Source organism: Grammomys surdaster, unplaced genomic scaffold, assembly GCF_004785775.1.
Source record: "Grammomys surdaster isolate TR1022 unplaced genomic scaffold, NIH_TR_1.0 125985, whole genome shotgun sequence".
Taxonomy (NCBI): Eukaryota; Metazoa; Chordata; class Mammalia; order Rodentia; family Muridae; genus Grammomys; species Grammomys surdaster.
In genome coordinates, this window is record NW_021620801.1 from 2,506,723 (window position 1) to 2,524,485 (window position 17,763).

Sequence of the window (17,763 nt, forward strand, 5' to 3'; positions counted from 1 at the left end):
ATATCTATCACGCATGCATATACTCATACACATATCTATCACGCATGTATATACTCACACACATATCTATCACGCATGCATATACTCGTACAGATATCTATCACGCATGCATACACTCGTACACATATCTATCACACATGCATACACTCGTACACATATCTATCACACATGCATACACTCATACACATATCTATCACACATGCATGCAAAGAACAATACAAATTAAAACTACACAGAGTTGTGATTTTTCTTTTAATAGATCAGAAAAGTTTTAGACAGTACACCCTGTCAGTGAGGTTGTAGCATTACTATTAGAAAATTAAACATTGTACAACATAGACAGAATTTACTGTTAATAATTAACATCTTATTTTTTGTTACTTTCTTACAGGGATTCTTTCTAACGCACTGTCCAGACTTAACATCTGTGGCTTTTCAGTTGATATACCTTAATTTATCATTTAATGACTTAAACGAATTTCCTATAGAAGTGAGTCTACTTTTTTATTGTCTCTATTGCTAAATTTTACTATCGTAAGTAAAAGTAGATATACATGTTGACCTGCATCTAAACAGGCCTTACTTATTAGAAGTGAAGAAAGTGTAGCTCATTTCAGGGAGGGGGGAAATTCAATGACTTTAGCTCCAAATGCAGTGTTACATCAAGGTCTCAAATATGTCCTCATGGTTGTTTAATGCACAAAATATAATTAACTCTTCTGACTTTTTAAAATTAACCTACCTATGTGCTAATCAGAAAATTTAAAAAACCAAGTTAATCTGGGAGGACTGGGATAGTACAGTGTTGTCTGCATGTGACAATGTTTTGCAGCTGTGACTGCCCATACAAGACCCACACACAATTAAGGCAGCCAACATTCTGATGTGGGTGGGGGAAGTTCTCGCTGCTATCTGAGGTGCTATTGGCAGTTGATGGCTGCTGGGGGAGAGGCAAGTATGTTTTCTGTAATTGTATGGCCCCTAGTAGGTCTCCCCACTCCAGTGGATGACCTCATAACAATGACCATATGAGCAGTGAAAATCAGAGTAATATTAGGCTACTTAAAACAAGAGAATATGATGTTGGGGAAATGGATCTGGAGTTGGGAGGAAGAGTGGGAGTGGATATGGTTAAAATACATTTTATGTGTGTCTGAAATTCTCAGAGAAAGAATAAAGATATATTTCAAAAATGTTCGTGAGCACTTAAGATTGCAACAAGTTTTCGTTGCTGGCAGCTAAAACAGGATAACCAGGCATAGGGTGACTTGATTTGATATTCTTTTAAAAATAAATGTAACATGATGAATAAATAGGACAGGTTTTGTTTATGTCGTCTTATTCAGCATCTCACTGATCACTGGATAATAGGTCTTGTGAAGTGACTTTCTTTTTTTTTTTAAATTTTTTTTTAAAGATTTATTTATTTATTATATATGAATACACTGTAGCTGTCTTCAGACACACCAGAAGAGGGCATCAGATCTCATTACAGATGGTTGTGAGCCACCATGTGGTTGCTGGGATTTGAACTCAGGACCTCTGGAAGTGCAGTCAATGCTCTTAACCACTGAGCCATCTCTCCAGCCCGTGAAGTGACTTTCAAAGAGTATTGGCTTTTGGTGAACTGATCTTTAGCAAATTGACCTCTCTGTTTCAAATACTCAGCATTAAAAACATTGTTGCCAACAGTCTTGGCAACGTGCCTGTTCCACAGACACTATTGTTTGGCAGAATGAGAGCATATAACTGGTGTGCTGGTATACTCATCTGCTGATGAGAACTAGGAAGCATGCAAGCTGACAGAACAAGTGTTGTCGTGTGTCTGACTTTTACCAGAGAAAATAACCTCTTTCTTGTAATACACAACACTAGATTTATTAACGTAGCAAAGCCATATTAACAAGCAAAGAAATACAAGGATCTTGGTCCCTCATATTTATCTGTTTTCCTGAGCAAACGCGGATAAGGAGTGTTTGCCAAAAAAAACAAACCAAGCAAAGCAAACCAACCAACAACAACAAACATGTCTGTCCACTGGAAACAGAAACAAATTCAAGGGTGTAACTGTGACATGAGAATTGTCTGTTTAAATGCAGAATTGTGCTGTCTAGCTACAGATGAAACATGGTGACATTTTAAGAAGGCATGGGTACAGGAGGGTTATTTGAGAAGAAAGAAAGTAGTGAGAGAGGACAAAAGAGGGGGACGGAGGTCGTAGCCACAATCTAAGTACAATGAAGCCCATTGCTTTGCACAATTTACACCAATGTAAAACACATGGGACCTGAAAGCGATGGATGGAAAGTAAAAGCACCAGAAAAGACGTATCAGCAAATAGTATCCAAGAGAAAACCAGAGTGGCTACCGTAATACAGACAAAATAAACTTTAAGCAAGGTATTACTAGAGACAAAGAAAGAGATTTTTCAATCTACTAAGGCTAAATATCATTATAAACATGTCTACTTAACAACAGAGCCCAATACAGGTCGCAAAAAATACAAAGAAAGCAGTTATTATTGGACAGTTTGATACTCCACTTTCTTTTTTTTTAAAGATATTTATTTATTTATTATATGTAAGTACCCTGTCGCTGTCTTCAGACACCCATATGAGGGCATCAGATCTCATTGAGGGTGGTTGTGAGCCACCATGTGGTTGCTGGGATCTGAACTCATGACCTCCAGAAGAGTGGTCAGTGCTCTTAACTACTGAGCCATCTCACCAGCCCGATACTCCACTTTCAATAATGCCCAGAACAATTAAGCAGAAGGTAAGCAGAGGAATGAAGACTGAACATCAGTTAGACACCTATGAAACAAGCCAACAACAGTAGCAGAATATACGGTTCTCAATTTGTCCAGAGACACTTTTCAAAATAAACCATATGTCAGGCCCCAAAACTAGTCATCATAGTTTCAGAAGACTGAAGCCAAGCAGAGTGACATTTATGTGTTTCCAACACAGGCAGGCTGAGGCAGGGGGGTCATTACTTTGAAAGCAGACTAGACTATATAATGAAACAGTCTTGCAAAAAAAAAAAAAACTAAAACGTTGAAAAATCACAAAAGACTATTTTGGTTATAACACAATGAAAAAAATTGACATTTCACTGATATGTAGAAAATAAGCAACTGTCTTATTTATTGAAAACATTTTTCATACAATATATTTTGATCATGATCTCCCCTCCCCCATTTCCTTCCAAACCCTCTCTAACTCCCTACCCACCTAACTTTGAGTTCTTATTTCTCTCTCTTTAAAAAACAAAACACACACACACACACACACACACACACACACATCGCTAAAATAGAAAACACAACATACAAGCAAAATACGAATAAAACAAAAAATGGCCAAACAAAGCAAAAGGAGACCAAAAGAAGTCTACAAAAATACATTGAGTTTGTGTTAGCCAAGTACCCCTAGGCATGGAGCCTACCCTAAGTGTGGTTAATATACACAGTAAGACTCCCTGGGAGGAAACTACTTTTTCCTTTGCCAGCAATGATCAGTTGCAGATAGCATCATTGTTCAGGGTGGGGCCTTGTGTCCATTTCCCCATCTCTCAGACAAGTGCTGAGAGCTTGCCTGGTTGTAACCTTCACAGGCCTTTTGCATTCAGCCAGTTTCTTTGAGTTCATATGGTCATCAGTCCATGCTGTGTCTGGAAGATACAATGGCCTTGGAGTCATCCAGCATCTCTGGGTCTTACAATCTTTCCACCTCCTCTTCTGCATAGATCCCTGAGCTTTGAGGGATGAGGGTGGATGAAGACATCCCATTCAGGACTGAGTGCTCCAAAGTCTTGTTGTAGGTCTCTCTGTTAGTTCCTTTCTACTGCAAGAAGAGGTTTCTCTGGAGGGCTGAGTGAGGCTGAGTGATGGGTACAGCAGAATGATATTAGGAGTCGTTTTACTGCTGTTACTGTAGCAGAATAGTAGTATTTGGTTTTCTCTAGGTTCATAGCCTATCTAGGCTCAGGTTCTTGGTCAGTTTATCAGTGTCAGGTATGGGTTTAATTTTATGAAGTGGGACCTTAAACACAAACAGAAAGTGTTTGGTTGCTCCCATAACATTGGTGCCACTATTATGCAGGCAGGTCACTGTTGTGGATCACAATGTTTATAGCTGGATTAGTGATTACCTTTCTCCTCTGGTAGTGTGCAGAGAGGACCTTCGATAGGAACTGTACAAGTTTATACTCTCACCAACCTGAACTGTCTTTTTTTCCCCCTGCCATGAACACTAGTCAGTAAATGTAAATCTTCTAGTTAGGCACCAGCTTGACTTCTCCATGGTCCATGAAATAAGTAAGCATTGTCTTAAACAATATGGCTTTACCTTTAAGTTATGGAAAGCAACCAATAACTAGGACAATAACCTATGATGTTTGGGAGGTATCCATGGGACTCTATTCACCAATGACTCAAAAGATGTAACCTAATTTTGGCACTGACAGCTTTAGTTGGTGGCATAAGATTCAGAGTCCTTCTCTATATGTTTGTATTTTAAGAAGTTCGTACAGTAATAAGTTTCCATATGGTTTTTCAAATGACTTTTAGCACTAGTTGTCTCTCCCCATATTTCCTCCGCTACATTTCTCCTCCGCCCCTCAATATCGAATTCTCCTATTCTAGTTTCTCCCTTGTCTCTCCATACTGTATTATATTTTCCTTTCCATGGTGTATCCTCTCCTCCCTTCTAGACCCTTACTAAGTACTTAACCTCTGCAGTTATTTTGATGGTAACATCCATATCAAAGACTTTAAAAAGCTAATATTTACATATAAAAAACAGGCAATATTTGTCTTTTGGGGTCTGGGCTAATCCACTCATGATTTTTTATAACTATCTATTTGCCTGAAATTTTCATTTTAATTTTTAAAATCTATTTATTTTTATTTTATTTATATGAGTATACTGTCGCTGTCTTCAGGCACACCAGAAGAGGGCATCAGATCCCATTACAGATGGTTGTGAGCCACCATGTGGTTGCTGGAATTTGAACTCAGGACCTCTTGAAGAACAGTCAGTGTTCTTAGCCACTGAGCCATCTCTCCAGCCTCAAAATTTTCATTTTTAACAGCCAACTAATATTCCAGTGTGTAAGCATACTGAGTTTTCCTTATTCATCAGTTAGTGGACTTCTAGGCTTTTTCCAGTGCAGGGCTATTATGGATAGAGCATCAGTGAAGATGTATGAGCAAATATCAGTAAGAGGATGCAGATGTTTTCGAATATATGCCCAAGAGTAGCTAGATCTTGACGTAGATCTATTTCCAGCTTCCTAGGGAACACAGATTTCCATAGTGGCTGTGCAAGTTTGTTCTCCCACCAACATGAGCTGACTTTTCTTTTTCCATGCTGACTGGTGTAAGATGAAGTTCCATAGTAGTTTTAAGTTGCATTTCCCTGATGGTTTGGGTTGCTGAGCATTTCCTTAAGTGTTTCTCAACCATTTTGTGTCTTATCTTTTGAGTACTCTGATTAGTTCTGTTCTCCATTTTTAAAATTGGGTTGTTTTCTTAATTTTCACCTTTTTTTTAAGTTTGTTTATATATTGTAGATACTAGCACTCTATCAGATACATAGCTGGTGAGAAACTTTTCCTACTCTATAGGCTTCCACCTTGTCCCGATGAAGGTGTACTTTACCATACAGAAGCTGCTTGGTTTCATGAGGTCCCGCTTAATAATTTTTTGGTTTTAATGTTATTCTATCAGTGTACAGTTCAGAAAGTCCTTTCCTGTACCAACAAGTTCAAGTCCACTCCTTACTTTATCTTCCATCCTATTTAGGGTATGTGGTCATATGTTGTAGTTCTTGACCCATTTGGAGTTAAATATGTGCAGAGTGATAGACCTACTTGCGTTCTTCTATATACCGCCATCTGGTTTAACCATCTCTATTTGTTAAAGATGCTGTGTTATCATTGTTTCTTTGTCAAAACCATGTGTCCATGGGTGTGTGGACTCATGCCCTGGTGTTCAACTCACTTCCACTGGTCAATGTGTCTGTGCTTGTTCTATGCTCTTTTCATTATGTAGCTCATTAGTGCACCTTGAAATTGGGTGTGATAATACCTCCAACAGTTATTTTATTATTCAGAATTGTTTTAGATATCCTGTTCTTTTTTGTTTCCACATGAAGTTGAAGACTTTCAATTGTGAAGAACTGTGTTGGAATTTGAAGGGGGATTGGGTTGAATCTGTAGGTTGTTTTTGTTAGGATGGTCATTTTCGTGATATTAATCCTACTCATCCGTGAACATCAGAGATATTTCCATCTTCTGATATCTTCTTCAATTTATTTCTTGGATGCCTTAAAATTTTTATTATTTAAGACTTTTATTTGCTGAATTAGAGTTACTCCAGGATGTGTTTTGGTTCGCTTTTTGAGGCTATTTTGAATGGTACTATATCCATGGTTTCTTTATCAGTTTTTCATGTGTATATAGAAAAGCAACTGATTTGTGTGTGTGTGTGTGTGTTAATTTTGTATCCTGCTGCTTTATTGAAAGTGTTTAACATCTTACAGAAGTTTCCTGGTAGAGTTCTTAGAGTCTTTTATTATGAAACTATGTCATCTGCAGATAAAGATATTTGACTTCTTCCTTCCTTACTTTTATTCCCTTGACCTTCTTCAGTTGTCTTATTGCTCAAGCTAAGATTTCAAGTGCTATATTAAATATACACATGAAGAGTGGAAATCTTTACTGTATTATTTCTGATTTTAGTCTAAATGCATTGAGTCTGTCTCAATTTAGGTTAATGTGTCTTCTGGCATAATTTTTTGGCTGTTCAAATTTGTGTTTTTGCTCTGAGGTCTAGACATCTTGAGTTACACTTGAGGTGTTTCTTGGTGTTGATATCTGATCTTGTCTTTGCTGGGTAGGTGTTCTATTCTTTGGTTGCTGTTCCCATCTCTGAATCCTAGGCCAAGTGTGGTGGCTCTGAGTTCCCTGGTAAAGAGTGCTTCCTAAAGTCAGTGTATGGAAGAAAAGAATGGAGACAGACTAAAGAAGTAATGCTAAGAAGGGCTATGCCATAATGCTAGGGTTTTGTACCAAGAGGCAATATGATAGTTTGAATATGTTTGGCCCGAGGAGTAGCACTGTTTAGAAGTGCAGCTTTGTGGAGGAAGTGTGTCACTGTTGGAGTGGGCTTTGAGACCCTCCTCCTAGCCACGCGGGAGTCAGTCTTCTCCTGTCTGCCTTTGGATCAAGATGTAGAACTCTCAGATCCTACAGCAATGCCTGTCTGGATGCTCCCATGCTTCACGCCATGATGATAATGGACTGAACCAGTAAGCCAGCCCCAGTCAAATGTTGTCCTTTATAAGAGTTGCCTTAATCATGTTATCTCTTCACAGCAATAAAACCCTAAGACAGGCAGAGTTCCTAGGAGATGGAGATCGGCTGGGAGGAGGTGCTTCTGCCAGCAGGCTACTTACAGGACTTAAAGGAAGATGGAAGAGATCTTAATGGAGGACAGGAAGGACAGTGAAAATCATTTTCCTGGTTCTTGGTCCACTTTGGCCACTGGGATCCCTAATAGAAAGAGTTTCTGGGGATTGGCAGTTGGCACAAAGGAATAAAGATAGGTTAGAAGAGAAGGCTGAGAGGGATGGCAGGAAAGAGTTAAGTGGGGTCCCTGCCATGGGTCCCCAGGGAATCAAAGCAACTAATTCTTAATGAGCCAATGTAGAATCAAAATGAAACTTGAGAATTTTGGAGATGAATGACAATGGAAACTGTGTTGACATTTATGTGGTGCCTCTGAAACAGTGCTCAGGGGGAAATGTACAGCTATAACTGTCTGTGTTAGAAAGATGTATCTCAAGGTGGAAACACACAGAGCCCTGCCCGCTGCAATGAGTGAGTATGTGGTGGACAGATGGGAGAGAAAGAGAAGCAGAACAGTTTGAGCACTGTGAAGAGAGGCAGAATTGGAGACATGAGGGTGGTGAGGAGCAGCCTGATGTGAGGAGCCGGCACTGCTACCCATGGCTGTGGTGATGTCCTTGCCAATGCTGCCCCTTGTCAGTTACCACAAAGCAGGAAAACAGGTGAGCTGACCAACTCAGCTACTACTCAGGCCCAGATCCAGAACTTTGAGTCCACCCACCCCAATAGCTACACCATCTATGAACTCCTGAATCACATGAAGGGACCAGTCCTGAAGAAACAAAGCTGCAGGATCTCCGTGATACAGGGCAACAACAGGATATCCAAGAAGTCCTGGTAAGAATCCAGTATTGATGGTGTAGCAGAAGCCAGAGGCCTTGAACCAGACCAGTGACTCATTGCAACGAACATTTGCAGTAAAGCTGTTTGGGCAAAAGGCTATACTGTGTGATACATCTCGGCTTACACCTTGAGACGTTTTTTTGTTTTGTTTTGTGGAGAAGGTTTTGAGGGCAGAGGTCAGATATGTTGGGACAGGGAGCTGAATGAGATTGGGGTGCCTTTTGTGAAATTCACAAAGAATCAATAAAATGTTTAAAAAGAAAAAGAAGTATCTGGTATCAACAACAACAACAACAACAAAGCCCTTCTGACTTAAGGTATTAGAAATAAGTGAACCAAACCCAAGAGAGAATAAGAAGGAAATAATAGAAATTATTACAGGGGTTAGAAACAAGAAGCCAATAGAGATAAAGCCCAAACTGAAACGATTAACAAAATTGACAAGGACTACATAAAATACCAAACAAACAAACACAAAACAAAAACCCATGCACACACAGAAGGTTTAAACTCCCAAAGTCAAGAATGAAAGGTCCCTGCTCACCTTACAAAACTAACAAGAATGAATTTAGGTATTAAAATAACTATTCCAAACCATTTTATAGCTTAGTTGAAATGGACCTATTTCTACAAACATGTAAAAGCAGAATGCAATTGGAAAATATGAATGATTTGTAAGAGATTTAACAGTAATTTTAAAACTTCCCATAAAGAAATGCTTCAGTCTAGATGATTTCTTATGGGTGAGTTCTATCAATTATCCATGAATGTCTTTCACAAACTCAACAAATAGGAGAGAACATTTCCCAGTTTGAACCATTAAACCAATAATGACCTAATAGCAGAAGTCAGCCATGACAAGAAAGGTGACTACAGAGCACAGCTCATGACTGCTCTATATGTAGAGCATATATGTCTATATGTAGACGTCTCAGTGCATGCTTTCAACCCACAGCACACAAAGGCTCCACAACCAAGTGAAGCCTCACCAGGTGAGGCTTACCTCAGGAACGCTTAGACAGCTCAACATAGAAAGATTAATGTAAGATAAAAATACAAATGAGGAAAAATTCAACTATCTCAATAGATCATCCCTGGGAAACCCCAGCTCCTGTCATGACTCCCTCCAAAAAAATCCACTCAGCATCTAGGAATAGAGGAAACTTCCAACACAACCCTCACAGCTAGTATACGATGGAAGACTGGAAGTTTGCCTCCTCAGATCAGGAACAAGACAGAGATGGATATCCTGGCTACTTTTGTTGCACCAGACCATCTAACCAAGGCAGTTGGTAAAGCAGTAATCTACCCAGATTCAAAACATTTTTTAAAAGATTGAATATAGTTATGGATTGACAACTATTTACTCCCATAAAGATATGTAAATGTTTTATCTCAACAAAAGACTGCATAGTTTTATCAAGATGTTGAAATTACACAGAACTGTGTTTCAAGAAAAGGAAGAGGAATGAAAGCCATCTCCAGTTGCAGATGCTATAGATATAATATAAAACCCAGCAAAATGTGGTTATAGTGCATGAGTATTTCCTGAAATGTTGTAGTATATAAAGTTAATACCAAAAAAGTCAACTTCATTTTAATATACTGTCAATACATAATCTTGATAAGAAAGTTGGTGAAGCAAATCACACGAAAAATAATGAAATACTTAGGAGTAGGTTCAACAAAGTACTACACCTACACTGTGAAATTTCAATAGAAAAAATGTATATGAGACATGTCCATAAATGTATATGGACAGATATCTCAAGTTCACTGGTTTGATGTTCTTCTGATGTTACTTCCACATTGATCTACAGATCAATTCAGTTTTACATTTTCATATGAAAACTGATGACATGAAATTATTATGAGATTGCAGTGAAGTAATTTGAGTGTGACATATGACAGGCTACAGATGAACTATAGTGAATTCTGATCTGGAGATATTTCAACCTCCCCCATCATGGCCTGATGGTCTTATATAAAAATATGAGTTTATCAAGATCTAGGACTTTTGGAAGATTGAAACATTCTATCCTTTCAGGGAAGTCCTTAAAACAGACAAACAAAAACAAAAAACCCTCAAAATAATTTCAGGAAGTCCCTGAAACTGACCAGATCCACCCAACACCACCCTGCTTCCAAGAATAAATAGTACAGACTACCTAGAGTTACCATCAGAGGAACAAAGCTGAAAAGACTTGAAGCTTGCCCAGCTGTCTGGAAGAAGCAGAGGCTTGGTGAGCTGCCTGAAGAGGTTTAGACCTGAGTCACTTGGAAGGCACACCCTCCAGTCTATTGAGCTGCCTGTAGGCTGTGCAGCTTGCTTCAGATTCCCAGCTTTGTCAGCTGTCACCCAAGTTGGGTTGGCTTTGGCGACTCATCTGTCTTCGAGTCCCTCCTGCTCCTCACCCATATTCCTGTAAGTAACCCAATAAAGCTCATTGGACTTTTGGTGGTATCCAAACTTTGGTCTGTTGTGGGAGTTTGTGTTGTGGGCTTCCTATCGAGAGTGTGTGTTTTGTTGCCTCCCCAGGAAAAGTTTTGTCTCACAACAGTGTGTATGTGTGTTTCTGACTGTTTCTCTGTGTGTGTGTGTATATGTGCACTTGTGCAGGGGTATCCATGGAGGTCAAGAGAAGACATTGTATCCCATGGAGTTGCAGGCAATTGTGAGCTGCCCAACTTGTGTGCAAGGATCAGAACTCCAGGCCTCTTCAAGCATTAAGTTCTCTTAACCTCTGACCCATCTCTCCAGCCCTGCAATGACAATTCTCGAGTCAAAGACACATGAGAACGGTCGTTTTACTATCACAACATGTCATATTAACCCCATATTAATTTGAGGGCTTTGTTCTTGTAGTTCATTTTATTCTAATGAATTTGTAAGTTAAAGCATCACACAGCTAGTTTAAGGAAGCTTTTTCAGACTCGTCTACATCACAGAAGGGCCACTCTGAAGCCAGGGAGCCTCACCTAGAGTTTTTCACTTCCTTTATTGATCACTTTTTTTTTTATTGGCTTCTCCACCACACATTCACGTATTCTGAAAAGAAAAACCAGGCCCTCTCAACCATTCTTCCTACCAAGACCACACAGAGTTTCAGGTCCAGTGCATCATGCAGCTCTCATCAGAGAAGTGTCTTCTTACAAAATATGTGGCATTTAACACAGAGACTCTCAACTGATTCTCCGGTGCAGAGATTAAGAGGCCAAAGTGCTCAGCCCTAAATGAGAGGTACGCATCAGACCTCTGCCTCTAAGGCTCAGAGATCTATGGAGAAGAGGGAGGTGGAAAGGTTCTAAGAAGTAGAGGTGGTGGCTGACTTTCTAGAGTGTTTCCTAGCAAAACAGGGCAGATGCACAAGTGAAGTCATAGAAATCATGTCAGTATGCATAAAACAAGATCCCAGAATGGAGAAGAGAGGTGGGCACAAAGCCCTGCCCTTAACTGAGGTGATTGGTATTTGATAATTGCTGGGGGGTGGGGGAAGAAGGGCAGTTCTCATTAATAGTGTGACTCCTGGTAGGTCAACCACACCCCAGGACAGGCTTCATATAAGAGAGTAGTCTCACACAAACGAGACTCAGTGGTCAGAGACAGAGACAGACAGAGTCAGAGGGTAAGTGCATAGAGTGGGTAGGGAGATGTGTGTGGGGACAGGGTTCATGGGTCAGGGTGCGTGGAGACAGGACCTGGAGGAATTGGAGGAGCATGAACATGGTCAAAACTCATTGAACAAAATTCTCAATTAATAAAATAACCCTTTAAAAGGAAAAACTATGGAAGTTGAAATGACAAAGGCACACCTTCTCAGCATCCTTCATGACTCAAGTGTCCCGGTTCCCTCCTTACTTAACACCCAGTGTTAGCCCTGCCTTGGTCTTTCTCTAAAAGCATTCATTGAGACAATATGAGCTAAGATGTTTTTTTCTATACTGACTTTACTGTATTGGTTTAAAGCATTTATAGAAGACACACATGATAGGTTGTATGCTTTTCATTTCAGTTAACATTTGCCTTTTCTGTTCCCCAGATACTTTATCTTCAAAACCTACAAGTACTGAAAATGAGAAATAATCCTATCAAATCAATTCCTTCTGAAATCCAGCTATTGACGTACCTTAGGATTTTTTCCATTGCCTTTAATTATATTGCAGAGCTTCCTATTGGGTAAGGTTAATCGTCTGAGGGAGACACAGAACTAAATTATTTGTACTTATTTTACTTAATCATAAATTATTTAGTAAAGTCTCAATTTCCCTTCTGAAAGTGGCTAGAAGAATTTTGATTACTTAAACATTCTCATTCTGCTATGATTAGCAGATTCATTTCTTAATATGCTATCCAAAAAATCCTCTCAGCTACACAGAACGCAGTATGGCTCTAATGAATACCAATATAATGGCCAGCAATTAGGTAAGAACCAGGTGCCTACCCACTGATGGTGCTTCTGAGTATAGAAACCACTACACTTGGAATTCGGAGCTGGAGTCTTTTGGTTTAAGTATGAGGATGATGGTCTGAGGGTTTGTAGAAAGAAATTTGACCATTCTGGCCCTCAGTGTTCTAATCTATAACCTAAGGAGATTGGCCTATATGGTGACCAAGAGCCTTTCAAGTCTAGTAAGAATGCTGACATTTGCAGAGAAGATGGACTTCTCAAGTATGAGCCGGTTATTTAACTCCCAAGGAAAAACGTAAACTAAAACTTTAACCAATCTACTTGTTCCCATTAAGAGTGTAACAAATTGAATGTAGTAGATTAAGGTTGTCTGTGAGTATGTGTGTCCATATAAATGTGAATATTAGTATACACACCACATAACTAGTATGTACATATAGCTATATACATGCATGTGAACAGATAGCCCCTAAATAGGAATTCATAACAAATCATCTGCAATCATAATTACATACTTTAAGTAGTCATAACTGTCACTGAAAATGTAACAATCCCTACGGGGACTAAAACTTGCCTGTAATTAAAGAGTCAACTTTTTTCACATTGTTATACATTGACGAGGTGTCATAAACCACTGGTCACAATGCAATGCTTCAGGTACTTCTTTAAACGCATTAGTATTTCTAATACAATGTGCCATGTTTTTATTAAATAGCATCAGGTGTGTACGTATATCAAAGGCAGATTTATAGCATGGAATGGAAAAACCTAAAAGGAAAACCTTAATCATTTCAAAGACAGTTTAAAGCAGCATCTGGCGTGACTGGGACTGTGTGGACTGTGAAAGCTCATCTAGAGAGTGGTGACATCACAGAAGACGGGGATGAACTTAGCTGAAGAACTGTCAGAACTCTTGCTTGCTTAGCAAAAGAGACTTGATGCAGCGTGTCAGGATTAAGGAGGCGTTCACTGAGACCAAGTGAATGCAGTGAACCAAGCAAATCTAGAGCATGCCAGAGCCAGTTCTGCACCCAGATACATTCTGTACTCTGGTTGTTGCTGTCAGCAGTAGTCACCCAGATGCACGGTGGACATTACACTTTCAGTCTTGTGCTTCAGCAGATGTCTGTATACACAACTACTGTGCACTGCTGGGGCTCACTCTCACTGTCGGCTAGGAAGAGAGACAGGTGGATGTATTTAGCAACATAAAATTGCAGAGATGTGCATTGTAAACTTTGTAGATAGGAAAGCGGTGACTTGGAACCCATTCTGCAGGATCAGAGTGACTCCCTGGAAGAGCAGATACTTAACTAAATGCAGCGTTTAAGTTGGCTCCATCTCATGAGTCAAGCAAAGGATAGTCGGTCTATGAATGGGATGGGTGTTTCTTGAATGGACATATATGGACCATATGTAACGTAGGTTAAGAAATAAAAACTATTTATTAAATTCTGCATCCTAAGGAGAAGAGCCAAATGGTGAGAAATGGGCTCTGAAGTGGCAAATGGATCTTTGTGATATAAGGGAAGGAATGTATACTTTATACAAGGGCTGGTCATCATGGGGGTTTCTATAGGCCAACGGTGGAGCCGACTTCTGTTTTAGGTCACAATTGAACCAGAATGGATATGTGGGAACAAATCAGAGTTCAAAATCACTAACTGGGGACTGTCAGAGTTGTTGAGGCTTTGTTCTTTAAGCATGGTCTTGTTAAATAACCTAGGCTAGCCCAGAAGTGGTGATGCTCGCACCTAAGCCTCCCAAGTGCTGGGATAACAAGCACATACCACTGTGGCTGTCTTGCATTGTGTTTTCTACCATAAAGCTGTGCTGAGATATATTAAAACTCACAGGAAAGTTCTATGCTGAAGATAGGAATTCTAACTCATTGGTATATATTAACCAAAACAAAGAAGGTTGTACACTTTTTATTTAATGCTATACAGAAAAGCTTTCTGTATTTTTGTTTTGTTTTGTTTTTCGAGACAGGGTTTCTCTGTGTAGTCCTGGCTGTCCTGGAACTCACTCTGTAGACCAGGCTGGCCTTGAACTCAGAAATCTGCCTGTCTCTACCTCCCAAGTGCTGGGATTAAAGGTGTGTACCACCACTGGTCTGCGCTTTCTGTATTTTAAATTTACTTTGTCCAGCTATAGTTTGACATTATGCAGTGTCCCTAATTACACAGTAGATTGAGTTAAAAATGCTTTTAAAAATTGAAATGTGATACCCTTGTCACCAAATATTTTAATTGTCATAAATTTAATTAAAAGTGCACATTAGGCACCTCTGAAACACTAAACTTTCTATAATCTCAATATCACAGAATACATAGAACATACCACACACATGAGGAAAATCTAGTTATATGTAATATTTTCCCCACCATTAACAGCTATTATGTGACAAGTGCCTACTGACTTAGAAATCCTAGCTTTTGGGTTCCAAGTGCCTCTGAAATTTAGTGTAGCGCAACAAATAAAATCACAGTCTATAATAGAAATTTTGGTTGGAAGTGTCAGATCCCTAGGTATTTTAGATAAATGTGCATTCTTCTTAAAACAGATATCTCAGGAGACACAGCAATGCACTGAACACTGATAGATAAGAGGAAATCACAGAGACCAGAGTGAAGGGAACACTTGGGCTGTGCAGAGGTAGCCTGGTGCAGCACCGAAGAAGAATGGGCTGATCCTTTCATGGGAGGATGATGGAGACAGCAAAATACAACAGAGAAGCCCAGTCAGATAAAACCCAAGTGGTCAGAGCCAAAGTCACAAAGGGAGTTTGTGGCCTGCCTGGGCTACATTTCAAGAAATAGATTGTTGTTTTCTGTCATTACTTGTCTGAATTTTTACTTAAGATTTTTAAATGCTAACACTATTCTTCCTCAGCTATGTTACTTAAGAGACTAAGTTTTCTAAAAAATATGATGGGGTTCTTGCACTCTATTTTTCCCATCCGTAGCTGGATCTTTCTAGTTGTAGGAGATCCATGTATACCAGTTGAGAAGGCACAGTGGTCTCCAAGCATCATAGCTGCTGGAAGATTGACAAGCCACTCACAGCCTTGACATCAGTTTCTACTGGGAAGGTTAGAGAAACAGCACTCGATTTCAAGAACACTACAAAAATCAAAGAAAAAAACATCTTGTAAATTGTTTTGTAAATTCTTCCAGTTATTTCTAAAGCTTTTTCATATCCCCCAACCTACATTTCTACAACAAAATAAAATGTCAGAGCATTGGAAGTCCTTTTTTCCTTTTATTAGGAATAAATTTTTTTTCTCACATGATATATCCTAGTTATAGTTTTCTGTCCCTCTACTCTTCACACTTCCTCCTCACCACGCCTCACCTCCCATCTGGATCTACCCCCTTTCTGTCTCTCATTGGAAAAAAGGCTTCTAAGGGATAATAATAAAATAAAATATAGTAAGATAAAACAAAAACTAACACATTGGAATTGGATAAGACGAGAGAGAGAGAGAGAGAGAGAGAGAGAGAGAGAGAGAGAGAGAGAGAAGAACCCAAGAGAATGTACAAGAATCAGAGGCTCATTTGTTTGCACACTTAAGACTTCCATAAAACCGCTAAACTAGAAGCCATTTTATAGATAGATAGATAGATAGATAGATAGATAGATAGATAGATAGATAGATAGATACACACACACACACTAATACATATGCAAAGGATCTGGTACGGACCCATGCAAGCTCTGTGCAAGCTGTCTCAGTCTCTGAGTTTTGCCCATGTTGATTTGAGGACCTTGTTTCACAGGTGCCTTTCATCCCTTTTGGCTCTTACATTCTTTCCATCACCTCTACTACTGGGTTCTCTAATCTCTGAGGGGAGGGATGTGATAGAGACATCCTATCTAAACTGACTGGACGAAGATCTCTCACTCTGTGCATATTGTCTATGGGTCTCTGTATTTGTTCCCATCTGCTACAGGAGGAAGCTTCTCTAATGGCGGCTGAGCAAGGCACTGGTCTATGAGTATGGCAGAATCTCATTAGAAATCAGTTTACTGCTATGTTACTTGAGTGGTACTCGGGTTTACCCTAGGTCCCTGGGCTATCTAGTCTCAGGTTGTTGGCCACTGAAGCAGTGTTGGGTATGGGTTCCATCTCATAAAGCTACATCTTTAGCTACATCAGATGTTGGTTGGTTACTCCTACAAGCCTTGTGCTGCTGTTGCACTAATATATCTTGAAAGCAAACGCCATTGTTGATCAATGTGTTTTGCTGGGTTGGTGTTCTTATTTCTCATTTGGTACCAGGGTGAAAGTTATGTCAGTATCTGTTAAATCTACCATTTGATTTATAATATCATTTAGCAACCGCATTTCTTTACATTTCTTCTGGATGAGTTGTCTACTGGTGAGTGTCAGGTACTGAAGTCTCCCACTATCAATGTGTGAGAGTCAATATGTGATTTAAGCTATAGTGGTGTTTCTACATGTTAAGAATGTTAAGAATTGGGCTGGAGAGATGGCTCAGTGGTTAAGAACACTGACTGCTCTTCCAGAGATCCTGAATTCAATTCCCAGGAACCACATGGTGGCTCACAACCATCTGAATGGGACCTGATGCCTTCTTCTGGTTGTGTCTGAAGACAGCTATAGTGTACTCAAATAAATAAATAAATAAATAAATAAATAATTCTTTTAAAGTATGATAGCTTTAAATTTAAAAAAAAAGTTAAGAATTTCAATGTCCTCTTGGTGGGTTTTTCTTTGATGAGTATGTAGTATCTTTCTCTGTCTCCTCTTATTAGCTTTAGTTTGAAGTCTCTCTTGTCAGATATTAAAATGGCTACACCAATTTGCTTCTTAGGTCCATTAACTTGGAATATCTTTTTCTATTTACTCTGAAGTAATGTTTGGTGTGATACATCTTTTCTCAGAAGGTTTTTTGGCTAGTCTAGCTTTCTTCTTAGATCTATTTGCTTAGATATCCTTTCGCATCCATTTACCCTAAGATGATGTCTATCCTTGATATTAAGGTGTGTTCCTGGAAGCAAAAAGGAGGGATTCTGTTTTCACATAAATTCTGTTAGTCTTTGTCTTTTTATTGGGGAATCGAGACCATTG

At 39.3% G+C, this 17,763-nt stretch overlaps 1 protein-coding gene across 2 annotated transcripts in view; it reads left to right on the forward strand.

Moving 5' to 3' along the window:
• Lrrc63 (leucine rich repeat containing 63) overlaps positions 1 to 17,763 on the forward strand; it is a 41,632-nt gene that overhangs the window by 9,532 nt on the left and 14,337 nt on the right. For both annotated transcript variants that reach the window (XM_028754282.1, XM_028754281.1), the window contains 2 exons: positions 392 to 490; positions 12,297 to 12,433. In XM_028754282.1, coding sequence (XP_028610115.1) covers positions 392 to 490; positions 12,297 to 12,433 — 236 coding nt within the window. The remainder of the gene's footprint in view (positions 1 to 391; positions 491 to 12,296; positions 12,434 to 17,763) is intronic.